The following is a 26899-nucleotide window of genomic DNA, read 5'->3' as shown; positions in this document are numbered from 1 at the left end:
TAGAGTTGATGGGGACCTCCTGCCGGGGGTCGGTTAGTTTGCACTCAACGCATGCCACAAACGCGACTGATCGGTAGCAACAAATAGAATAGAAAAACAGATATACTTTGTGGCAATAAAACTCTTTTTATGCCATCTGCATTCCAACGGACATGTGTATGCAGAAAGGCACAGAAATAAAGATGACAAGGGAAATGGAGGGGTGGGGAGGGCGGTCATTCTTTCACACACAACTTTCTTCAGACAGAATGGGGGTTGCCTGTACGGGGCATGAATAAATATCTATATAAATATATATATATATGATGGCAAGAAAAGATTTTGTTGCCTTTCATTTCCTGTCGTTCAGAATGTGGGGATGTTTCATTTCAGCCATATGGCACAAAACGTAACAAAACATGAGGAGAATTCGATTTTTTTCAACCACCAAAATTCCATGCGGCACAAGATGAGACGAAACAAGAGGATACGATTTAATCCTGGAAAATGGGGGGATGAGGACATCAACGAAAAATCTAAACCCAAAAAAATAAATCTCTAGGAAATAAGGCAAATAAAGCACATGAACGGAGATGTCAAAGAGAGGATACGGTAGGAAGATGATTTCCACATGGAAAAAGGTTCAACCAAAACAGAAATGTATCATGCCACGAAATGAGATGGGAAGGTCAGACTGAAAACGTGAATTTCTGTGTCGACATGAAATCGTATGAGCGTGGTGGTTTGTGGCTAAGTGTACACGTATCGAATGTCGGATGAGAACAGATGAAAGATAAAACTGCAAACTGTCCCATAGCGAACTTCCTGTTGCCGAGGACTTTGGGCTGGTATTAGGTTTAACACAGTTATGGAGCATTTATCGAAACAAAACTGTCTGCTGTCAGGTTTGCTATCGGCTAGCACTTGGTGAACATTTTCTAAAATGAGCAGAGTGACCTTGTAAGTTGGCGGAAAATAAATGTCGTTAAATAAACAACTAAACAAGGGCCATCTGTAAAGTCAAAGGTAATGACGGACCATATGGACGCTAGCCTGTGAGGTAAGTGTGCGTGACACGCTCAAAAATGTGGAAAACACAATTAGATATTGTACAAAAATACAAACGAAACGCAATAGCGGCTAACGTGGTTTTAATTGGTATAATTGTGAGTGGAGGGTTCAAATGTAGTCGGCGCAGGTCATTTGCGTAGTATGAAGCTGAGTGCAGTTTGAAGTAAATTCATGGGCATTAATTACTGCAACGAAGGCCTTTTGAATCAATTAAAGGTCTTTTGGTTGAAAGGTGCACGCATGGGGCGGCAAGCCAACCACTTAAGTTTCATAAACCAAACAAGACTTGCATCCATAATGGACTAGTAAGCAATAAAATCAACAGCAGGGTTTCGTCTCAACTGGCGGTGAGGGTCTGAAAATTACAGCCAAGCCCAAGTTCTTTAAAACAGTGGTTCTCAACTGGCTTTGGATCCCAGATTTGACATTGGACGTCAATCCAACACAGCATCAAAGGTTAACAAAGATATTCTTGAAGTGCAGGTTTTTTAGTCAGGGTTAGATATTGCTGTAAACGAAAAATTTTTTGGCTTGTGACCCACTAGTTGAGGACCACTGCTCCAAAATGCTAACACGGATTAGCTCGACCACATTAACGTATGCATCGCGGTTCATCTTTTTAAGCGGGGTAAAGCTTGTCTAACCTTGAGGCTACGGTATGTGTGGAGAAGGATGAGCACAGAAATTCGAGGATATCTGTTCTCTATTAGAATGCTTTAACGTAAGGCAAGCCTTCAAAGTGAGGAAACAAAGGAACAAACAGGAAGGAAAAATAGTTTCCGTTGCAGTTAGTTCAGCTACACATCAGAAATCGTTATGCCGAAAGCATTGTTTTTGTTGATTTGTAAACGTGTCAAAATGTATCATCTGTCAAAGACGCACGACCACACACGCACTGCAATAAACCCATCGTGTACAGTACTGATACATTTTGAAGCATCACAGTGAACAACATGGAGTTTGATACTAATTTTGTACCTTTTTCGTAAAGTTTGACTCTCAGTTCATTGCTGAGAGGACAAAATTAGTATAATGCACAACCATGCTAGTGATGTTCAGCCCCATAATCACGTGTAACCATGATAAGCCCAACGTTTCCAGATTTATAGGATTTTATCATATAAAGAGTAATAGGCACTTTTTGGACACTAAGTGACACTAACATCTCAAGGTCATTGCTTTAGATCAAATATTCATCTCTGACACTTGCTATTTTAAGAAAATTTCAAGTAAAAACATATTTTTCATTGTTAACGTGATAAGTTACACACGGTTGCTCGGCCTCTGTACATTAAAAACACAGAGTTAGCCTGAGAACAGCTATAACAGCAATTTTCGATTTTAAATGCCTTTATATTTTTAATGTAAAGCTTCGTCTCCAAATGAACAATTCAAGTTTCCAATTTAACCTCCTGAGCTTCAGGAATCAATATCTTAGACAGCAATGCAATGAAATTAGGCAATGGAATTTAAAGAATTCATTTTCACATTGGTAGGCACAATACCCACCTCCAAAATATTGTGAATCTTATTTACTCAAAATTGTAAATTCAGATTTGTCCAGACTATAATCACAAATAATCAATTCAGTACGCTGCCTGGCAGCTTTAGATAAAATAGAACAGAATATCAAGCGAACTTTAATGGGATTCCTGCTTAAATACACTCTTAAGCTCTGCTATAACTAGTAAAATAAGAAATTCTACGACAAAAATGATGAAAAAATGTTTGTTGCAGCCTAGCACCATTTGTTTTGTATGTCATGTCTTATGCAATGACATCAAGGCATTTAAGGTGTCACTAAGGTGTCCAAATGCTTTTTGCATCACTTGAGTTTTGCGTCACGTAATGCTTTTGGAGCTTGAAACATTGAAATTTTGGAGTTACACAGTGTTGTCATGGGGTGATGCTTTGAGAGGGGGAACCCTCGGTTGCAACTCAAAGAGGAGAGATAGATTAAAGCAAGCACAATAATAACACAGCCATCCCACCTGTGTGTCCCCCATCACACTCCTCCAGGTCCTCGTCATCACTGGAACATTCTGCCGAGGACACAATGTCGTCCGTCGTCTGCGGCAGGTGAAGACAAAACAAAAAGAACAAATGTTTAAATGACGGCGAGTCCGCCAACACAGATGGTCATGGGTAAAAACCAATGAAAACACATCATCTCAACAGGCATTATATTTTACTTCCTTCCCTCGTTTCTCAAGGGAAGCGGACCGAGGACTGAAATGTCAGCTTTGTTTTTTTATCTGGGTTTATTTATGGTAGCTGACTACTCATACATCTTCTACCATCTTCAGCTTCTCATGGGCCGTCACAGATCATCACTGTTTCAGGACGCTCGCCTTCTGCTGGCTCATCAGCACCTTCCAGTATCCCACAATTCTGATTTATGAGCACCCTTGCCCCCGCCTTCCCCAGCCCGGACTCACTGTCGCGGTGTTGTATTTCACCCCTGTGTGTGCGCACCGTACGTTAATCGGAGTGGATGGGCGCTCTGATAAAATAAACCCTGTCACAAAGCAAGGTTTATGAAATCATAGCGCTGATTGAGTTTGCAGTGCCGGGTGAGAGGACCGGGTTCTAACAATTATTGAGTTTGACAGGCTAATGAAACAGTGCTCGGCTGGAGCCTGGATGAATGCCGGCGTGCAAGGGTGGAGAGGATGTTGTCTGGTGGAGAAGTCCATTTGTAATAATAGTTTGAAGGTGGAAACATCTTAAAGTGAATTCGCACAGATTGCTGTCTTCGCCACTCTTCGTTGATGTTGTATTACAGTATATATTCAATGAAAGTTGGCCAGCTTGTTGTGTGTTGTTAAGGATGTGTGCGCGCAACCAGGTTTCTTCAGAGTCCCAGAGTGGATCAACATCTACATTTTATATTTGGGTTGAGCATGTGGGCTAGGGAAAGCTTTAGAGATGTGGTTTAAGGTTGAGGATTAAGGATGGTTACATGACCGAGGTTTTGGGACTGGGGTTAGGAACAGGGTTAGAGGCTTTATCAGTGTGTTATTAACTCATCATTCCCTCTGAGTTCTAGGGCTAATGAATTTTAGCAATATACTATATAGTACTCAACAAAATCTTGGCCAAAACAGCTGAGCAGCTTTCCTATCCGTGTTGTGCTTGTAAAAGAAACAAAACTACACTGTAAGAAATGTAAATATAGGTAAAAACATTAATATTCCGAGCCAGATCTAGAGCAGCAGAAAATATATAAATGTTTTGTTTGTAAAGTAAAGAAGTTTTTCCTGTTATTTTACATTTAAAAAAGCGAAATTTTACAGGATTACAGCATATAATGTCCATTAAAACTTGAACTATACAGAATTTAAGAAAATGTTATATTATATGTTATTTTACAGGAAATCCTGTTATTTTACGGTAGAATTCTGTAAATTACAGTGAAGTCCACCAGCTACACCAGCACAAAATTCTGGGGATCGGGTAACGCTCAAAACAACAGCAGACCAGCCAAGCCGACAGACAGTTAACTCTATCTCCGCCATTGACGAGTTATCTCGTCATTTAAAATGCAATGGTTCCCTGCCAAAAGACGAGTTATCACGGCAATCTCTGAATCTAGAACGTATAAATTTGATCTGTTTTTTGGGTAAACATTTCATCTGTATTTAATCATTGTTCTGAGTCTAATCTGGATGGAGTCTTGACAGTTTTGGAAGAAACCTGGCCACATTTGAGAGGTGATAAACAATAAAAATATGAAGATAGAAGAACACGGTTTCTTTTGTTTAAAAGCAAAGACTTGGTATATTGTTTGTCCATATTTTAATTACAGAAAATGTACTGTGGGCCATCAAATTTGAGCGAAAATGTTCAAAAAGGCTGGCGCTTATTGGCAACTTAAAGAAAAGGCTGGCGGGGAATGAGTTAACAAAGATGTGATACTGTCACATTACCAGCACATGTGGAATTGGTGGACCCGTGAAAGCGGACGGTCAATACCTCCCATAGTTCCTCACTGCTGTTCACTGTATGTGGAGTGTGAAATCACAGCAGAGCCTGACCGATGTGTCTGTGCATGACTAGCCACAGAAGTGGTGTCAGAGGACAGGCCAGTCCAGTCTGTAACACCTCAAAGAGATGCCACTAATGTCTCATCATCTATTGTCTTTGAACATAGCAAAACCACGAGGGCAAACTCGAGCATTTCGGATTGGCGACAAACAGCTACTTAGGTACGGGAAAGCAACGGATATTATTTGTGTTCAAATAAAAATTATATAATGTTGGTTATGTGATAAGCTATACGGTACAGTATGCTAAAAACAGTCGACAAGGGAAATGCAAAAATTCATGCAAACAAACAATAAATCTAACTTGAAAACAAAAATGCAAGCTGGATATAACCTAGCATCTCATTAGTGACTGTGCTAGAGGGCATGAAATCATTTCATGAGATCAACTAAATGGAGCCATTGGAGTGAATAGCAAAATCTTTAGTCTGGGAATCTGGGAATTGTATTGTGTCGAAAACATTCCCTGACACAAAGAAAGTGCCGTGTTTTCCTAAATATACCACAACACTGTCAATAAAAAGCTGCAAAGAGAATGTACAGCGTATACTTTATATAATGGGAAGTTATTGAGTAATAACAATTATAGAATACACAGCACGTTTAAGTCTGTTATTTTAGCAGCAACATCAAATCTATGGTCCCTGGCTGGTGGGCTTTATAAAAAATTATTTCACAGCTGGCTCCAAATTCGTCAAAAAATCTCCATGCCAAACAAAACTTAATTTTGGGAGCATATAATTTCCATTTTGTGTGAGAATCATTGTCCATGCATTTCCCCTTTCACTCACAGAACCGACAAAGAATAGAATCTTGAGAGACTAGACACGAGCTGTGTGCTGAGGTGATAGAGAATGTACAGCCGCTTGGCGAAGAGGTCACGTCATCTTTGATAGCCGCAATGACCCATAATAGAGGCATCCCGGTCAGCAGCATGACCTCGGCAGTTCAAGCCAGTGTTTTAAAAATGTTCTCGTATTTCTCTAACACTCCAATTTCTGAAAGAAGGTTGACAAGAGCGTGCAGGATATAAGACGACTTTCACCACTACAATCTGAAAGCTTCCAGAAACAACCATTCGCTCTCTCGCTCTACTTCACCCTTCTGTCATTCCATTCCTACCAAGATAGCCATCGCGGCTTCGGAAGTGTACGTTTCGATCGGGTCACTTCTGATCTGCATTATCATGTCAGATCTTGGCTTTGACAGAGAGACACGAGAAAAGCTTGTATTACACAGAATCGATGGCGTAAGGCCCTATCCTTGTCAACGGCCTGCCAAAGGTCTTTCTGTTCAAACCCGTTGTCTGGGATGGTCGGAAAGAAAAAGCAAGATCGGAATGATATTGTTGTCTGGTTAATGTCACCTTCGCTGAGTGTCCTACAGGAGTCTGGGGTGAAGGATAGTATCGCAGATCTCCTTGATGAACACAAGCAATGTTTTCTGTTTATATGAAGCAGTTTGTACTTAAAGTGACAGTTCACAGTTGACTAGATCTGCTAGGGAAAACGTAATTGCTTCACGAGGTGGTGATCTCGCATGAATTCCTATCGCACATTCTTACTGTACAAACATCCCGTAAAAAACTGTTTTTCACCCAACTTGTAAATTAGCAGTTTATTTGTGTAATTTAACTTTTTTTTACAGCCTGTAGAATTACATCATCATACCGTGGTCTGTTTATATACTTGATTCTGATTGGCTGGAAGGTGTGCATTAAACCGTTTCATGCATGGGTAGTTCCAGTCAGTTAGATCAACATTTGAAAAAAAACTGACAAAGATTGTTATTGGCACTGTTACTGTTATTTTCACCTGTCTGGTCAAAAATGACACTGTAAATAATGACCATGGTATAAGCGGGATAATCCACGGCAGCTTCGCGTCGGGTGGTTCTTGGTCTCAACGTCGTGCATTCAGATACTTCAATATCACTGCTAGCCATGCACAGTATTATCCCTTACTTAGAGTGAAAGTGGATCAATCTAAAAATTCATTCGAATTTACCGGGTGGCAAAACATTTATGAATAATTCAGGCAAAGAAAATGATATGTAGGCCTACATAACAAGACTTTGTGGTCGCGCATGTGTTTCTCTACACCTCTATGATCATATAAATAAACTAGGGCATCTAGAAACAAATTTTATGTTTACATGTCAGTGTATAAAGATGAATTTATTTATATTTAACAAAAATTGTATATTGTATATTTTTCTTAAATATGTGCATGTATGTGTTTATAAATAAACAATTAAACGCACAGTACCCAGATCACTGATTCATGTAAATGACTGGATTGTTCATGATGTCATTACACTGAAGCTACCGCGCACGAAGCTTTATGTCTAAACATTTACACATGTGCCATTACAACAGTGTGCAATACACACTCACCTTTTATATATTGAGTTCTATACATCGCTGTTCTGCCCAAAATAAACTCAAACGTTGGAAAAAAGTGATTTAAACACACCTGTGAACAAAATGCTTATCGTGCGGCTAATACGCTGAAAAACTTGTTATTTTAGATTTTTGTAAATGGATGGCGCTCTCTGTCAGTTGGGCATTCACCACCTGCTGTTGGTTTAGCGTTCTAGGCGCAATCCAGTCATTTACATAGATCAGTGACCCAGACATATACTGTATTATGTAAACATAAACTTTTATGTTGGATGCGATTAATCACAATTAAACGTTGGAAAGCCCTAAAATAAACAGAACAATAAAAATAAATAAACATGCTACTGTCACTTGTCTGCTCCAACCTGTGGACCCATGTTCAATGGTTTAATAACATATGGTCAGAATATTGTAATATAATTGGGGCAGAATGTGTATTTGTGCACCTTCTTTGGTACACTTTGCCGACCCTGGCTCTCCTCAGCACACTCTAATTGTCTCGGGCCATAGCAGGCAGTTTCAAACAGGGCCATTTATCTTCCGGAGCAAAGGAAATGGTCTTTGGCCTTGATCTTTAATCACTCCCCTGCCGCAGTGTGCAAGGTCATCAGGGAAGTGGTGACAAACAGTCCCATAGAACTACCCTCCACAAGCTGAGACTCGCTAGCTAAAATTAGAGAGCGACACAGGCCCAACAGGATGTTTCAATTACAGCCGTGGATCAGGACCGGAAAAAATGAAGCGTCCAGTTACTGTGTGTGGCTTTGTGTGTAATGGAGATGCTGAGGGAAGACTGGACAGAGACCCGCAGGGCGCGGAAAGGACCGAGGGGCAGAGGGTCATTTAGATTGGGACTTCATAGAAATCTGCTGTCCTGGAAGGAGATTATATGGGATTTCACTGCCAACGCCGAACTCTGGCTGATCGATCTGAGACAACTTTCTGAAAAGGGCAATGTCAGGACAAGCTGATGTTTGCATGGTTGTGGGACGTACTGAAAAATGAAGATGACTGTACGGTTATTTTGTCCAAAAATATGTGTGCTGTAATGTAAGACTTGTTCCCGAGGAACACAAAGAATTCAAACAAGTTCTCACTGATACCGATTTATTTCTTTAAAGGGATAGTTCACCAAACAGTGAAAATGAATACGTCACCCTTGAGTTGCTCCAAACCAATTTAAATGCCTTTTTTTCTGTTTAACAAAAGAAAGATATTTGGAAGAATGTTAGCAACTGAAATTTCTGGTGCACCATTGACTACGATAGTAGAAAGAAGTTTTTTTGGAGGGGTTTTGTTACACAGAAGAAATTTAAGAAAGCAAACCGTTCTGGGGCACATTTCACAACCATTTAATGGTAGTCAATGATGCCCCAGAAATATCAGTTCCTTACATTCTTCCAAATAATTCCAAAAATTTTATATTTCAATGATCAAAGATTTTTAAGGGTCAAAATGATGGACTACAGGGGGACTTTAATAAATACATAAAAATAATCAAAATCCAATGAAAGGCATTGCAATATTTCATTCGAGTTAGCTTTTAAACATTAAAAAGAATGCATCGTCTCTTTCCATACAAATCTAAATGTCAAACACTCCGAACGCAGCCTGTCAGTCTGCCCAGCCGCAAACACAGTCTGAGTTATCCAGGAAGCGACTCTTTCATTATCAGATTGAGCCGAACATACGCCAGCTTCTGCCGAAGGGTTGACTCATCGTCCAGACAGCAGCGTTCATACAATAAATCACTCCTGAGATGTTTCATTACAGCATCAGAAAGAGCCTGCTGTGTGTTCATCCAGTGCTTATTTACTCACTGTCATCCTGTGGCTAAATGTGAGCAGTGCTGATTTGAATACCGATCTTGCGGGGTCTGAGCTCTCAAAGTGAACCAAGATTCAATCCTCTACAGCTGTAAATCACGTCTCGTCCCGCTGAGCCACAAAACTACATTAAATGCATTATGTAGCTTATAGAAACGCGCTATCCATCCCAACTCTGCAGCGTACACAAGCTGTTGTGATGGACTGGGTGGAACACGCTCAAAGTAGCGCCACTATTTGTTTTTGTAATACCTTTCATTAGCTTTTCAGTCTCAGGGGATCTGCCATATATTGGGGGGATTGTGCGTGCTCATGGAGAGGAGGATAGTGCAGCTTCAGTGGGCTGCGTGTTGACGCTCGTCCCCTGGATGCTTGCTTCTAATGAGCCCTTCGCCACGGGAGCCCCCCATCCATCTGCCACCTCAGTATAATTGGGACCACCAAGCATTCCAGGGCACCCCGGCATCCATCTCTCAGTGTTTGCGGCTCCAGAACAAGAGCGCAGTCAAATTAACACATGAATCACAAATCAGCACCACGCCACTGCTGAGTCTGACCTTTACACTAATCTAACATACCCGTAAGTACAGTCTCCGTAGTCCTCGCTCATCTGCAGAGCCGTGGATCGGTGAGGTCCCGGCCTCACGAGACAAGTGAACAGCCTGAGATAATGCCGTAGACCACGGGGGAACGTGAGGACTCGTCTTGATCAGAGACACAAGCCATTGGAGCATTTCCTCATGTAGGAGAATTCCCGGGCCATTGAACGAACACCTGTGCAAAACATCAGCTAAAATCTACTGTGTTTTGCACTACATTCAAGGTCTACAGTATAGGGAAAGCGTACTGTATTTTTAGCCATATACATTCTTTTTTGCACTTTGGGAAACACTGCAGCTCTTCTGCGTACCTCAGCGTGTCCAATACACTCTAGGGCTGTCAAATGATTATTTGCGATTAATTGTATGCAAAATTAAATATTTTGTTTACATAATATATGTGTGTAGTGTGTATAATAATTAACTATATATAGTAAATCACACACATGTGTATATTTAAGATTTATAATAATAGTAATATTAAATGTATTTTTTTCTTAAAATAATACATTTGTGAATTATGAATTATGACATTATAAATGAGCGACTTAAGTTAGTGGTTGTCAAACTGGGGGGCCCCTATATGTATCCAAGGGGGTATCGTTTTTGTGAAAGTGTGGGGTGGGTGATGTTTCTGTTTTCCCTGTATCTGTATCTTTTCGTTGTTATAAAAGTTCAAGTTATGCCTTTATTTAGGGGCCACACAGCGGTCAAAGTTTGAGAACAATTAATTTAAGGGACTGCCATGTAAATATCTGTGATTATGTGAAAATCCTCAGCATTCAGCGAACTGGTGGTGAACAAAACAGCAAAGTTTCTTTACATTCTGTCCGAAACGTAGCCACGGTTGTTTATTTATTAGGACCAGTTCGGCATGGACACATTCTTGCATTCAAATAAGCCAGACAGAGCTCAAAGCAAGAGATCTTAATGTGTTTTAAAAAGTTTAACTTGACACCGCATCTTAAAAACACGTAGCTTGTGGTGCGAGACTGAATAAACAGCGTCCAAAGGCATCCCGTCTCTCATCCTGACATGCAGTCTGATGCATCCGTACAAAGACAAACAATTGGAAAAAAGCATAGATAGAATGCAGATGGTATTTCTCGCCACGCTAGGAGAGGTCTCTGTGTTTACGGGGCGGATTATTGGATGTCTGTTTTTTTGCTTGTTTTTGTTTCGCATCTCCTCACAATCCGACAAATCATCTCTGTTCTGCGTCTAGCTTCTGCCTGACTGCCTCTTTCTTCTCTTTCCTCCACGCAACACTTAAACAGCAATCATGTTGCTGGATATATAAAGTACAGTAATGGAGATCATCGGAAGACTTATTTCTTCCGAACTCCCATCACTACATTATTTAAGTGCAACGCTTCCACTATAAGATAACTCCGTCCTCAACAGATGTGTTTGATGCAGCTCTGATGGATTATTCGTCTGGTGCGTGTAATTCTCGTGAGACTAGCCGTGACTCACCCATCATTAAAACAGCATGAGCATGGAGCTGAAATCACTGGAATTAGTCATTCAACTTGGAGGCGGACGATATGAGGTGACGTAAAAGAGCTCAAGAGCTGGAATCAGGCAGAATGCAAACGCAGATAAATACTGTGATATGTTCTGCATCTGTCAGCAAGTGTCCGGTGATTAAAGGCGCCTGCACATTCGAGTCTGCGCTGGGTCAGTGAACGCTGCACAATGTTTTTAATGAGGGAGGTGCATCACATGGGATGTCGAGGAAAAAGGGTTTTGCATAAAAGTGTCTCCGAGTAAAAAGTCGAACATTTGGCAAGACACTTTCATTTAGCCGGCTGTCAGGGGACTTTAAAATAATCTTTGTAAAAATCATATTTACAGTTGGGATCATTAATTCATATACGCCTTGAAGAATCCGGAAAATATGAACAATTATAAAAAATGAAAGGAATTATAATTTACACACATATATATATATATATATATATATATATATATATATATATATTTTTTTTTTTTTTTTTTTACATACGGTACACTTCTTATATTATACTGTGTGTGGTACCTGGATGATCAATGATGTTTTCTATTTTGTAATAGGTGTTACGAGTCTTGTTTGTCCTGACATTTTCTATGAATAATTATCTTCTGAATGCTTGACCCCTTTTCAACTATGATGTTAATGATGTTGAAATCTTCCACACCAAGGACATTTAAAGGGATAGTTCACCATAAAAAATCATATAACACCTGTTTGACTTTTTTTCTTCTTCAGAACAAAAAAGAAGATATTTTGAAGAATGTTGGCAAACGGACAACTGCGGTACGGCTACTGTACGATCACAAAACCAGTGCAAGTCAATGGATACGGCCGTTGTTCGGTTACCAAACATTCTTTAAAATAGGGCTGGTTTTGAGAACATTTTGGCGATTGGATTCTTATTTACATTGTTTCAATTTGATTACATTTCGATTCGATTCAATATAGATTAGTCAACTGTATTTCATTTAAACTATTCGTTTCGCAGACATGAAATCCATATTTATTATAAAGGCTGGTAACTGAAACCCCCCTACTTGGATAAAGTTATGAAACATGTTTAAGAAATAAAATAGATTTCAAAATTCAACTTGAATAATGGCGCAATCCTCCGGAATAGAGGCAAAATACAGATAACATTCCCTGAGGCACGTGCATTAGGAATCCGGGAAGAATTCTGTGATTTCCCGTATCGATATTGTTTCTTTTAATTAAAGATCGATTCAAATAGAAGATTCTTTAAAATATCTTCTTTTGTGTTCTGCAGAAGAAAGAAAGTCGTATGTGTTTGAAATGACACCAGAGTGACCAAATGATGACAGAATTATAATTTTTGGGGTGAACTGTCACTTTAAGAGACGCATCTATTACAAATGTTACAGTCAAATCTTTCACCGATGCACACAGAGGGAATGCGCTTAAGCGCCAGTATAACTGTATGTAAACTTACACATGATCTGTGAAAATTGATTAAATTTAGAATGTTGCCTTGCCCTGGTTTCATACCGACACCTTATTTCACACACTCAAAATAAATGTAATGCATTCCTAACACCTGAGAACCGAAGCAGTACTTGTGTTCAAAGGGTTTGGAGAGGTGACGCATCACAACTCAAAAAACCTCAATAACAGGACAAGAATCAGTTTGGAAGGGCGCTAATGCAGAGACTCTGACCTCTACTTCTAGGCTAGCATGTCCCTGAGACACCCTTGTTGAGAAAAAATGCTCTAAAAAATAAATAAAAAAACAGTACGGAGCACAATTGCTTGCAGCTATTAGTATTGATGCTCCTATTATGGTTTTGTCAAGGGCATTGATTAAACTCGACGAAAACAGCCACCGCCACCGAACGACATGTCGCCGCGTGTGTTTTTGTTGACATGCACAGCATGGTCTTCGGTCATTGCTACAATGCCTTTTGCCTTTGTTGTTCCCTGGTGCGTAGAAGCATCATTGAGCAGACAGAAGCCTGAGGCGCAGCGAACAGTCCTCGCCGGAGATGAATGGCCACGGCGGTGAAAACTCACGCCCCCCTGCCTCCGCCTTGACATCCTTAGACTCGTCGCCTACCAGAGATCAAGCATGAGGCAACACCTCTCCCAGGGGTCCCATCATTAATTAAGCGTGAGATTGTTTCATCACCCCTGCCCGCTTCGGTTTCTCCATCTATGGATGACATACGATCACACGTCCCTCACCTCTCCGGCCCTGTGAGGCGTGCACGGGTGGGGAGTCAGAGGGCCAAAATAACGCCAATGCGAGAGCAGGTGTTCGGGCCCGAACCATTCAGAACGACCCGACATCGGTCACAGCCCGTGCCCCTCGGGGGACGGCGAACCTGCCAGCTTCTACAGGTCCTTTTCTTGCCATCTATGTTGACAAGCAGCAAGGGAGCAGTAAAAGTGAAACCTATGGAAAATGAATTTGTGGGCACAGCATGAATCAAACTGCCTGAGGCCCTGGAAATTGATCTGGGAGAGCTTGTCTTTCAAAAGAAAAAAAAGAAGCAATTTAAAACAACAGCAAAACAGAGCTCTTGTTGAGAAGAGAATGCTCTCATAAAGATCTTTTGATATCATTTATTATGAATGTTGTTACTGATTCGCCCAATATAACTTTTTATGTAAGTCTGTCATACAAATTTCGCAGATCAAAGCAGGAATGTGATTTGTAGTGCTGCTACAATGCACTACTGTATAAATGATATAAAGCTTGCCAGGTAGAAAAAGAACTGCTCTAACCCTATTACCAATGACTGTCCATACTGAACACTGCTGATGATTCATGTATAGTTATGATGGGCAGAGTTACAAAGCGCAATGTCAACCAAGGAAATTGAAAACCAACAATCGACAAAATGTCCTGTTTTGCAACTGTCGCACAGTCTATGGTTACAGTTAAAGGGGTAGTTCACCCAAAAACGAAAATTCTGTCATCATTAATTCACACACAAGATATATGTATATATATTTTTTACTTTTTAAAATTTTGTTAGTGAGTTGCAAAGCCGTTGCGTATAAACAACATCTGCCAAGTAGCAATGCTCAAAGCTCACGGAAAAGAAAGATATTTTCTTTAACAGAAATCACTTTTAGTGACATCATAAATCCCCAAATTTTATTGACCCCGCCTCTGACACAGGGATAGTGGTAGGGCTGAGTCGTTGAGAGAGAAAGAGAGTCGCCACATTGGAAGTTCAAAATTTCCCCGTGTCACGTGATTCATGGAGCCTTCAGATAGTTCCAGAAGGTTACTTTCTCACTAAATGTTTATTTCTTTAATTTAGTATTCATTAAATGACATCTGTATTTAAATAGGTTAAAACTTCATCACAGTCGGTCTGCTTTGCTGCAGCCTCATGCTTTACTAGAAACTTCTGGGAACTATTGATAGGCTTCAGGAGCCACCATTGGTGTAAAAAAACTGTTCCATTGGAGTCAACAAAGTTGACGCAGCTCTCTATCTCAACGGCTCTGCGATAGGGAACTGGACGGGACATCTCAACACACTCATCTTGACCATTCAGAGGGTTTCGGAAAGAAGGACTTCATAGAACCAGGAACTCAACAGCACGTTTTCTGACAATCGAAATGACAAAGAGCATTATTTTGTTCAAAACATGAACACCTATTGTTTAGCACATCATAAATAGGACAAAATAGGACCCCTTTAAGACAAAAACGTATTTGTCAACAAGTTTAAACGACTCTTAGCAAATCATCAACTACCTTTTAAACCAGAATGAAAACAATTAGCTGGTCACAATGTTTTACAGCACCTAACTATTACCCTGACTTTTTACAATTGCTACAATTTGATTGGTTGTTCCAGGACCAAAAAGGATATCACACAAAGAACATAACCTACTTCAAAAACCGCAGCAAATGAATATTTTTACTGTTCATTTGACCTGCATAAAAGAGGACGACATTCTAACCCAAATATCTGAGCCTTTGTTTGAAACTTCCCAAGAGAACTTAGTTATAACTGATTTCATTTTACAATATGTAACGCTTATACAACTCTCAAATAACTCTCATCAGAGTTAAGTCATGAGAACCATGAGAACCATGGGTTAAAATCTGGTTAATGTTCCCCCCCTTCCAATATTTTATACAATGCAAATATAGATTTCAAAAGACCAAACAAATAACCAAGTCTTTATCCTTTGAAATGTTTGCCTGTGAGTTTTAGCGACGGACGGGTTGCTGGCACACTGATGAAGTCATGCTGCAGTCAACACTGACATGAGAGGTTATTATTTTGCTGTGGTTGATCTGTTTAAAGGTGAGGAGGAGATACGTCTTCTCGGCCTGTCGCTGAGCAATGCCCTGGGGAGAGTTATGGCTTTAATATGAAGAGTGCTGCTCCAATTTTTCCTCTGGCATCAATGAAATGGTCAGTGTGATTACTTTTCCTGAGAACAAAAGCCATTCATTGGCTTCGTGTCAGAATGTGTTAGAGAAGGCATTCTGTTAATCGACATAGGGCACGAGGCATCTAAATAGTGCAAGAAACACACCAAAAATGGGTGGTTTTCTAGAATCTTGTCTGCTGTGGCTCTCTAATCAAATTTCTGCTGGTGATCAATTAAAACACCACCATGAAAAACCGCTAAACTCAACCGAGGTTATCCCGTTAAGGCCGGATCTCACGATCTCATGAATATGACAAATGCAGCTGATTCAAATACATAAAGTAAACCAAGGATCCTACCTGAATAGTGGGTGGAGAGCGCTGTTTTCTGGTAGTGGTGGTCGACAGGGTGGTGGTGGTCTCGATGAAAGTGGTGGACATCTCGGGTGGCATGGAGGTGGTGGTGCGTGAGGGGCTCCTGCTAGTGGGCACGTCCCCCACCAACCTCACGCTGCCATTAATCTTGATGTTGGCATGCCCTTCAGCTGCCATGTTGAGAACCTTCAGGCCATTGTAATAGAGCCCCGAAAGCTGGCCTTGATACGGGCGCTTGCGGTCATTGCCGCCTATCGAGATGGTGGCTTGGGTGTTAAAAATGGTCAGCTGACGACCTGAGGGAAAGAGCAGCGAGGAAAGACGCAGTCAGAAAGGTTTGCGTTCGCGTTCCATTCGCTTACTTCACGTCCTGTTTAGCTATTTAATGAACTGCGTGACGGACGTGTGAGCTTTTAAAGTAACCAAAGCATTACATTTGAAGAGTAGTGTTTCTTTACTGGAGTTCTGTCCTGAATCCGTAGCGTCTTCACTGTGAGATGCCTTCTCATGCAAATGTTTTGGGGCCAATTCCAAATGGCTTTTCATGACTCAACGGTAAGGAATATAAATGGTGAAAATTCACATAACTGCAGGCCGATTAAAGCTATGACACATTTACAATTTTACATTGCAGTGGGAATGGAGAAAAGCCATTCATATCAAAGAAATATCATGTTGATTCATGCATGTAGAACCACTAATGGGATTTCAAAGTGGCTTTAGACAGTGTTAAAGGGACTTTATAATCATCTTATGTAGTTTAGGCAATGACCTTTAAACGCATTTAATAATCCTAGTGTTATAATGCAAAGGACTTTAATGGTCATTTTGATAAACGGTACACTCCACCCTTTCATCTTTCTTCAATGAAAATGAAGAATTGTCGATCGATTTTATCACCGCCTTTGCACACAATTAAGTCAACAAATGCTCTGCTGACAATTTGTTATCTTGGGAATCGTGATGCGTTAAGACTTCCGATTTTGCACTATACGAACACCAACATAGAAGACATAGGACAATGAAAAGTTACTAAAGATGCACCGATACTAAATTTCTCCACCTATTATTCAGAGTGAAATCTGCCAATACCAATTCTGAAATTATAATTATATTTCTTCACTTCCTGAATTTTATTAATTCAAAATCGAACTGGTGATGTTTCTTAACGTTTTCTATTTACAGAGCACCAATGAATAGAATTTTCCTGTCCTCTTTTGATTGACAAGAAATATTGGCCCTGATCATCTGCCTTTTTTAACTATCGGCTGATACTGATACCGATTATTGGCCGATATATCGGTGCATCTCTAAAATTTTCAAGCAAACAGTCTGGCTGCCGCTGAGTTTTGTGAAGGAGTTTGAGTAGAATTCGAGTAGCTTTTCTTAGTTCCCAGTCCCTTTAACTGGTCAATGAACAGATGGAATAACCAAAGAGGATCACAATCCACAAACAAAATAATACTCAACGAAAAATATTACGTAATGGGGGGGGGGTAAATTATGAAAGTTTAGGTTAATTAGGGCAGAGTTCAGAACTGCTTGGACAAGCATATAATGAAACGGCATGACAAGGAGTATATGAACTCAAACTTAAAGCAACGAAAACAAATCAACACTGAAGGGTTTTGTGAGGGTTACCTTTCTCATGTAGCCAATCTTCGACCGGCCGGGTATATTTGAACGGGATTTTCTTATTAGCCATTTGATAACGCTCAATGTCGCTGTTGCCTTTAAAGTTTGAAAGACATCTTAGCACATTTCACATTTATACACTGTTTAAAAAGGTTTAGCCCTGTTTAAGATGATTTAGATCTTGTTATCATAGGCAGTTTAGGTTTCATTCTAAGGTTAACGACAGTTATAAAGCATTTTTAGCAATTAGTAACTCAAACAGGTTAACACAGACAACATTGTAAGAAGAATCACACGTCACATTAAAATTGTGGGTTTCATTCACTAACTGTGAATTGTACTGAAGACGTTGTGTGGAGCATCCTTATATTTACTGTAGATGGTTTGTGTGCTTATTATGCCAACTAGATATGCAAATAAAAATCTGTGAGCCTCTATTCAGATTCAGAATGACAGTACAGCCAAATGATGTGCATATACACCTGTTTAAACACTCGTGTGCAATTATTAGTGAATGAGACCCATTCTGACAGTATATAGACAGTGTTACATTTCAAAGCCATTCTATAAATTCAACTGAAACACAAATCCCACAGCTCAGCCGTAAGAGGACGATCTCCTGTGCAGCAATCTTTAAAATTGGGTGTTAATCTGTTCCCACTGGATATCACATGCTTTCGCATTTCAAGGGGCTGAAGAACGCTTCGCCAAGTATTTGTAAGGGAAAGAGAGAAAGAGGTTGACTGAGAGACAGTGAGAAAGAGATAAAAAGAGATAATGTGTAGGAGCTCTAAACCAGCTGGGAAATAAGGCTTGTGATGACACAGATTTGAAGAAGATACTGCATACAGATGAGATCATTACCAGCCTGGTGCGAAGCCTGCTGTTGCTGCCGCCGCTGGGGTCCATGCGAACCCTCGGAGACACCGGGCCACTGCTATATTCTCACATTATGTGGACTTTCTTATATCTCTTTGTCTGACTGGAGTGAGGTTTCTGGCCTGTTTGAAGGAACTGAACATCTGCATTCCTGGGTTTTGTTCATTTGAATACATGAGTCATGCTACAGAAGTGATGCAAAGTCCGCCCCCTATACATACACTGAAAAAAACCTGGAAATGTCCTCGCAGCTGAGGTGTCAGAAATATTCCATAAAATAAGAGGTTTTCATGTAGAATGATACGTTTGCCTTGTTTTTCTTGTACATTTGCAGTCTTTTTGTGCAATTGACGTTTTTTGACCGTAAAAAAATACCTTTTCATTTTTTTTTCTCCATGAATATTTTCCTATTCTCCATAAAATTTTGCAGTCTTTTTGTAATGTGACGGTTTTTGACCCAATTTAAAAAATATGTGAAAACTGTAAAAAATAACAGTAGAATTCTGTAAAATTACGTTTTACAGTGTAAGTATCATTAAAAAGACATATATAGACAACCGAGACATATTTGCACAAATCAAGAGAGAGGATAAAGATTCATGTCAACATATTTAAATGTTGTGGTTTATGTGTTCTTCTCTATTGAATGGCATTCAACTGTAATAGCAATAGCAGAATGAGAGTATAAAACATGTAAAAAGGACTTCAAAAGAGCAAAGTTACTCAACACTAAGCTAAATAAGCCAATGAGCGCTGAGTCACGGCACACTTTTTCAGAACTTCAGAAAAAGAGAAAGAAAGTCCACAGAATGGAAGTGCTATTCAGAAACACAAAGCTTCCATAGTGACAGGGATGTTAAATATATGAGGCCGTTGGCGATATGAGGTCCTGCTTTTCTTCAGCTTTCCTATTTAAATAGGCAGAAAAGGGGCTTCAAAGCAGCAGGTTAGTGCTGGCTGAGAACAGGGGACGTGGGCGAGGTAAAGGCTGGCGGGGGGGGGGGGGGACGGGGGGGTAATAAGTAGCTTGCAGGGCTGCAGATGTCTTTGATCCAAATGGGTGGCGTGTGCGAGCCCGGGGCTGGAGTGGCTTTCCTGGATGGAGGCTTACATATAGGAGAGAACCAGGAGAGCTTGAGGGCTAGACTCATTTTCGAGATCAGATGCTTCGCCAGCGCTCGCTCTGTCTCGTATTAATGTGAACACATATCATGATGGCCTTAATAGTGCTGGTTTTAACCTTCAAACAAGGTTAAGATAAAATGGCAATACCCTCCCCAAATATTTCACATATGTAAGTTTCGCTTCATAAAAGTATTTCGCAAAGAGATCACGTACAGGCATTGTGATGTCAATATTTTTATAAAGTCTGTTTTTGTAAAATCATTTAGTCTCATTTGAAATATAAAAGTATTCTACATATCAATTCATTTTCACAATTAATGATATCATATAATTCACATAACTAATAATAATCCTCTCCTGAGTTTTGAGTTCGTCATTCCATTTCAAATCACACATCATGTGGTATGTGACCATTTCTTCAATTCTATATTTTTCCCAATACAGCCCCGGAGTGTCCCATTTTTTTTTTCTAAAAGCTCACGGCCACCGAAGAGCTCAGATCAGCAAGAAATCCAACAAGCCAACTACCAATCTATCAACGCGTTTGTGTAGGTTTCCCGCTTGAACAATATCTGAATCACTCCCCTCAGATGGCACCGCTTTAGTCAAAACAAATGTTGGCGAGGTGTCAGTTCCTCCTCTGTCAGTGCCAGGGACTTGCGGCAAGGGGCCATCAACAGATGCTGGAAGCATACAAACAATGTTAGAATCGCTTCTGTTGCCAATTCATTGTGGCTCTACGGAAGTCTGTCGTAACATGGAAGTATGTCCCACATCGGGGAATGTCCATCCTCAGTGGAGCACAACGTAACCTTCGCTACAAGGCTCTTGTTTGGACAATTCTAAAGCCAACCTCAATCTCCGTGTTTGTGGAATTAACACGGCAGAAGAGATTGTGTTCCTTAGTTGCGTAATTGTATTTTGGCAACAACAACGTGCAAAATTTGCTGTGGTCTCCGTATCCGGCTGAGGTTTTTGCTGGAGAATTTGTTATGGCTTTACTTTATCAGCGGGATATTCGTATGGGTGTGCGCTATTTATCTTCTAAACCCCACCACCACCATTTTTAGTGTTCTGAAAAAAACAACAGGAGGATTTGTGATTCATCTAGCACAATAAAAATTGAACAGTAATAAATAATTCAGACCCAAATATTTGGAAAAAATACCATTTTACAGGACTTTATGAGTTGATAAACAAAGCATTAAGTGCTACAACACTCCTAAAAATAAAGGTTCTCCACGATGCCATAGAAGAACCTTTTTTGTTTTTACAATTCCACAAAGAACCTTTAACTTTAGAAGAACCTTTTTGTTTCAAAAAAGGTGGCGAAAAAAGGTTCTTTAGATTATAAAAAGGTAAGAATCCCTTTCTCGCTTATTCTCCTTCACAACTCCTTCCTGGTGGAACATTCTTCCCAATGCGGTCCGGTCAACCACATCTCTCACAACCTTCAAAAAACAACTTAAAACACACCTCTTTGTGAATACTTGACAGACAAATAAAAAAAAAAAAGAAAAACGTACACTAACCCTCTTTCTCTCAACAGGTAGTGGTCTAGCTTTTGTTGAAACTAGTAACTTTCTATTAGCACCTATTGTACTATTGCTCTTTGTATGAAATATCGCTTATTGCTCTGAATAATGGTCTATTGATATCGGTGCATCTCCATATCAGATACACATACAACATGTCATTGCTACATCTCTGATTAAATTGTAGGGAAAGCCTAGTCGCCCGTGTGTTCCTAAAGCAACCGATAGCGTGATCATAGCATCACCTACTCAACAGACAGCCAATGAAGTACTGATGGCTTCATGGAAAAATAATAGAGTTATTGAGAGAGGCAAAAGAATTCCCAGCGACCCAATGGAGGTCCATGACCTCTGCCCTTCTATTAGCTCGCCTGCCACCTGTTTCTTTAGAGTAAAGTTTCTTTAGAGTAAACGCACACACCAGCCAGTCCATCAACCGAATCTGTGTTCTGTACACAGTGACGTAAGCACCTGGAGCTTTGTTGCCTTTGTGGATCTGCCTCATTCACCAAAAAGAACAATCTTAAGAATTGTCTCACAATTTAAGCTTAAAAATGTATTTGACTATAGCTTTATTCAGAAATCCCATAATGCTTTATGTTGAACGTGTATGCATTAGATATTTCTAGTAGCGCCATTGGCATTGGCTAATCTAGGGAATCATGGGCCTGCTGAAAGTTCTCACACCGTGCCATGAAAACACAGCTGCGTGGATAGGGTAACGGTTTATTGAGCGGAGCGAGAATGCCGAGAATCACTGACGTGAAGCATTTCAAGTGCTATTCAGTCGAGGAGTCTGAATCCTAGCCTGTAATTACTCGAGAGATGGCACAGCCTTTAACTGAGAAACTGAAATCAATAATTGTCAAATTACAACCACTGAAGTCCTCCGTATTACAAGCGTATGAGCGCGTGTATGCGAACGCAAGAGAGACGGTGTGAAATAATGAGCAAAGAGGAAATTACCAAATCTGCAATTGAAAAATGGATGGAGGGAGCTGAGGATCGGCACAAAAGACTAAACGTCATCCGAGGTAGCGCTTTAATGAAAATTTGAGTCAAATTCATTGGCCTTTTAATAAGCATTGACTCCGTGTTTAACTCGCGGCGGTGGCGTGTAACTGAGGCCAATATGAAACATCATTGATTGAACTGAAAGGGGCGATACGTCCTGATGATCTCATAGAGTAATGTTGACTACAGACGTGCAGGGTGCATGCAAGAAGACCGTGTGGAATAATGTAAGCCGCCTATACGGTGCGCTTACATTGTGACATTGACAAATGGACTGGATGCAATAATAGTCACAATTTTTACATATGTGCCAAAAGCAGAGTTATTTTTACTCAGAATTCGATTATCGAGGCAAATTATCTTTACTCATGGTGTATTATCTGCCACTGCTGATCATGCATATGACACGGTGAGGTCATGTGACAATGTAGAATACTATGGGTTTAAAAGACTTCTTGAAGTCTGCGTCTCGTATAACTTTTTTTTAATAGTAGGTAGTATGCACTGGAAACTGCTAGAGTGTACTTGCTAGTATTCTAATAAGAATAGGTGGTTTGTGTAGGATGCTAGCTAATGTATTACTTCAGTGGTTCTCACCCATTTAAAAAAAGCTATATAATGAAAGCAAATATATCATTATTGAAAATGCTTACAGCAAAAAGCCTACAGGATTTGAAATGTTAAATGTTTCTATTGAACAGCTGTCATAAACATAAATTGCATCGTTTTGTGATGAATCACTTGCATTTAATAACAAATCATCTAAATAGCATGTTCAGCTTTGTTTCCTCTCTTCAACCGTAAATAAAAAAAAATTCTGATTAAAATAGCTCTTACCCCAAACTATAAAGAAAGAAATATAGTTTTAAAATAAAAAGTAATACTGCTTTACAGGAGCAATATAAAAGAAACAGTTTGCCCAAAAGCAAAATCCCGTCTTCATTATTCACCCTAAGGTCGCTTCAGAGCCGTATTACTTTTTGTGCAAAACACGATGTGAAATGAGATGATGGTGATTGTAACTGTCAAACTACAAAACGCATATAAATTACCATAAAAAGTAGTCTGTATGATTTGTGTTCTCCTTTACGAGTCTTTGTGTGAAAGCTTTGCGTGAAAAACAGACATTGAAATTTAAGTCAGGATTCACTCGCAATTGTAACATGACAAGCATCGTTTGACAGACGCGCAGAAAAGCTTCGCGAGCACATTTGCCACCATAAAGGGAAAGAAACAGTGGAGTAAAAGAAATGACATTAGTTCTGGCGTATATTGTTATTGCGGTAGATGCGTAAAGATGAACTACTGCAGATTTGATTACTGAAGATAGAGATGCAAATACATTTTCTATCCTATCGGCTGATCCATGATCAGAGCCAATATGTCCAGTCAATCAAAAGAAGACAGGAAAATGCAATGATTTTCTGAAAATGTTCAGATATGTCACCAGTTTGATGTTCAATATTATTAGTCAATATATGAATGAATAACATTCAGAAAGTTAAGAAATATGAATTTAATCTTCAGAATTGGTATCAGAAGATTTCACTCTGAATAATGGGCTATTGGTATCGGTGGAGAATTTTAGACAATAAAGTGTCAAAGAAAAACGGATGGATCAATGGATGGATGGATAGATGTGATCAAAATAAACCCTCAAATTCTTCTGAAACATCCCCAACTCCGTTCTAGGTAATTTGCAAATTCCCATCGCGTTTGAACAAAATACAACACAGAAACAAATATCTGGTAATCCAATGCTGGGTTATTTGATCACAACAGCTTTCTTCAGGACAAAACATGGTTATATTCTCTATTGCGGTCGACTCACACACACACAACAACTAGCAGCGCTTCTGTACACATCCTCAAACCTGTGTAAAAATAGCTCACCATTTAAAAATACTGCCATAAGGAATGTGTCCTGGATGAACGTTTCACATTGACTACATCATTTTACGATTACATCATATCTCTGAGATGGAATGATGCAAGAGCTCCAGTCGCTGGCATCAGTTTGTGCAGCGTTATTATTTACATATACAGTATGTATAGACGAAACTGAATTTCTAGATGGTATATTTAGCTTTGAGACCTAAGGCAATGGCTTTTTCCTAACACATCCCGTTGGAATTGAATTGACTTGTCGTAGCAGCGTTAGCCTGAATGGTCCTGGCTTTCCCCCACGCACCGTGTGTTGGTCATTTTACAGCACTCTGTCTTTTGAAAGGCCTGCCTTTGAATACAGCTCTAGTAACCCAGACGAGAGCCGCTTTCTAATTGGACGAGAAAGGGCCAGATATCCCGTGGAGGGTGCCGAAGCAACAGAGACATCAAAGTGGGGGACAGAGAACCCATATTAATTGAGTGTGAAGGGTTTTCGAGAGGAAGCATTTTTTTTAGGTCGGTATTTCAGTGTGCCCTAGGAAGCGCACCGGCTCCTACACCGAACCCCTGCTGCATTTGATGAACTCATTTGTATTCGTTCGTCATCGCTGACTTCCTGAGTCTGGGAGTCACAGATACATAAAGGTCTGGGGCTGGTTCTCCCACAGCTGCCACGATGCCGCCCGAAACCCACTGCCTGCCCTCCCTTCGCCTTTCAAAGCCTCTGGAAAGCAGCTGGCCAGATGTCATGGAGCTAATCGCGGGGACAAAAGCAGTGGCATTGTGAGCAGACCAGGTGCCCAGGCTTGATTGCTCTCACATATGGACGTTTCGGAGGACAATTATGAAAGAAACACAAGCCAAGTAGATCGAGAGCTAAGTGGTGTTGGCTTTTCTCTTCGTTGGGTTCGTTCGGTTTTTTTGACGTTCCCGCGATTAGGAGGATATCGGTGTTGTAATTACGAACACCTGTTTCCATTTTTGGAAATTTGCATGCCTTGAAACATGCAGATTAGAAATTGCACATGCAGAAAGTGTGTGGAAAAGTGATGTCGTTCCCTGCGTTACAACCCTTGATTTCTTTGAGAGCAGGTGATATCCAGTGGGTTTGATATCTCAACAAAATACAAAAAAATATTTCTCTATGGCATTTTCTACCCATCGTGTAGTTCCAAACTTGTGTGGCTTAGGAACATGAAAGGAGACATTTCATATAATGTACTGATGGCTCCTTAAACTGCATTACAATGGGACTTTAAGACTATTATACGAACAGAAAATCCTCATAGAAGTATCACAATAGTAGTCCACATGATTTCAGATTCGTAACAAAATAATTCAGACTGGTTTCGTGAATTATATCAACCAACAGCTTAAAGTATCTTGGTATTGCAATTACTTATATTTCGTTCATCCAGTACAAGGTGAAAATAAAAATAATTAATACTAAAAACTCAAAAGTTACAAAACTCACGTTTGGGAACACCTGACTTTGAATGTAAGAACTAGAATGTAATGACTGAGAATATTGTTATATGTTTTATGATGCATTTGAGTGCATTTTGCATGCTTGAAATCTCATTATAATGCAGGAAATAGACCAACCATCCCATTTGTTCCTCAAGGCTTGTTTTGTGTTCCACGAAAATGGATACAGGTTTGGAACAACACGAGGGTTGGGTAAACCTTGACAGAATTTACATTTTTGGCGAGCTATTACATTAAACAACCATAACTCACATTTTTTTGAGGAACTTCACAACTCAGAAAGCCACAAATGTTACCTGATGGAAAGTGCTCGTTGATTGGCCAGTTGTCCACCTGTAATGTGGCGTTCCCCCCATTTCTAGTGAAGCGCACCACGTGATATTTCCCATCGTTGACGTCTGTAGACATCTCTTTGACGCTGATGTCCACAGTGCCGATGTTGAAGGTTACCCCCACCTTTCCTTCCTCCTGGAATAGAAACGACAGATACAATTTCGTCAGTGGAGAAACACCAAACGGCTCATACGACTCGCTGTGCGAGGACGAAGGTGCTAGCCTAAATAACAGTGAAAGATTTCCATGTTAAAGCGATCCGCTTTTAGAAACCTCCGCACAGACGGTTCCAACGTGAACACACGAATGTATCTGGATGCCAAGACTGCTGCATTTTAAAATCCCGTTGATAAGAAAAAGCTGCCAACAGAAATGTGGGACACGAGCGTAACAATGACTAATGCGCTTCGCACCAACCCACTGCAAACCCGTCGACAGATGCTCCTCCACCTTTCACATATGTATCCCATATGGCTCCTGTAAGAGACTCTCAGCTAGCATTACTTCCAGCTAGCATGCTAGCCACAAACCCCATTTCATTTTCAATGTTCACACTCACACAGACGTCACGAAGGGTCTGGGACATGCCAGACTCGATGGAGTACATTGCTTTTCTCGTGTCGTTTGTTTAAATCCCCATCAGGACTCTTGAAGGTGTAATTACTTGTCCTCGAGGCATGGGACACAGGAAGCCATTTTTCAAACAAAAGGGAAGGTAAATAAACACGTTGATGTTATGTCCCGAAGTGCGTGATAAATTAATCTGCCACCGCACACTGCAGCCCGTTTCTCAACGTTCTCTCAGGGCTTCCCAAGACTCCCAGCATGTTCCA

At 40.2% G+C, this 26899-nt stretch overlaps 1 protein-coding gene across 2 annotated transcripts in view; it reads right to left on the bottom strand.

Annotated features, from left to right (window-relative positions):
* Nucleotides 1-26899, bottom strand: part of nrxn3b (neurexin 3b) — a 211875-nt gene that overhangs the window by 11394 nt on the left and 173582 nt on the right. The window contains exons 14-17 of one of the 2 annotated variants that reach the window (XM_079475144.1): nt 26030-26201; nt 17812-17901; nt 16156-16466; nt 3042-3120 (exon numbers count right to left, since the gene is read on the bottom strand). In XM_079475144.1, the coding sequence (XP_079331270.1) occupies nt 3042-3120; nt 16156-16466; nt 17812-17901; nt 26030-26201 (652 nt within the window). The remainder of the gene's footprint in view (nt 1-3041; nt 3121-16155; nt 16467-17811; nt 17902-26029; nt 26202-26899) is intronic. The other variant, XM_079475145.1, reaches the window with a different exon arrangement.

Source organism: Barbatula barbatula, assembly GCF_947034865.1.
Source record: "Barbatula barbatula genome assembly, chromosome: 15".
Classification (NCBI taxonomy): Eukaryota; Metazoa; Chordata; class Actinopteri; order Cypriniformes; family Nemacheilidae; genus Barbatula; species Barbatula barbatula.
Note: the sequence above shows the minus strand (reverse complement) of the source record. Positions and strands in the feature narration are given on the sequence as shown.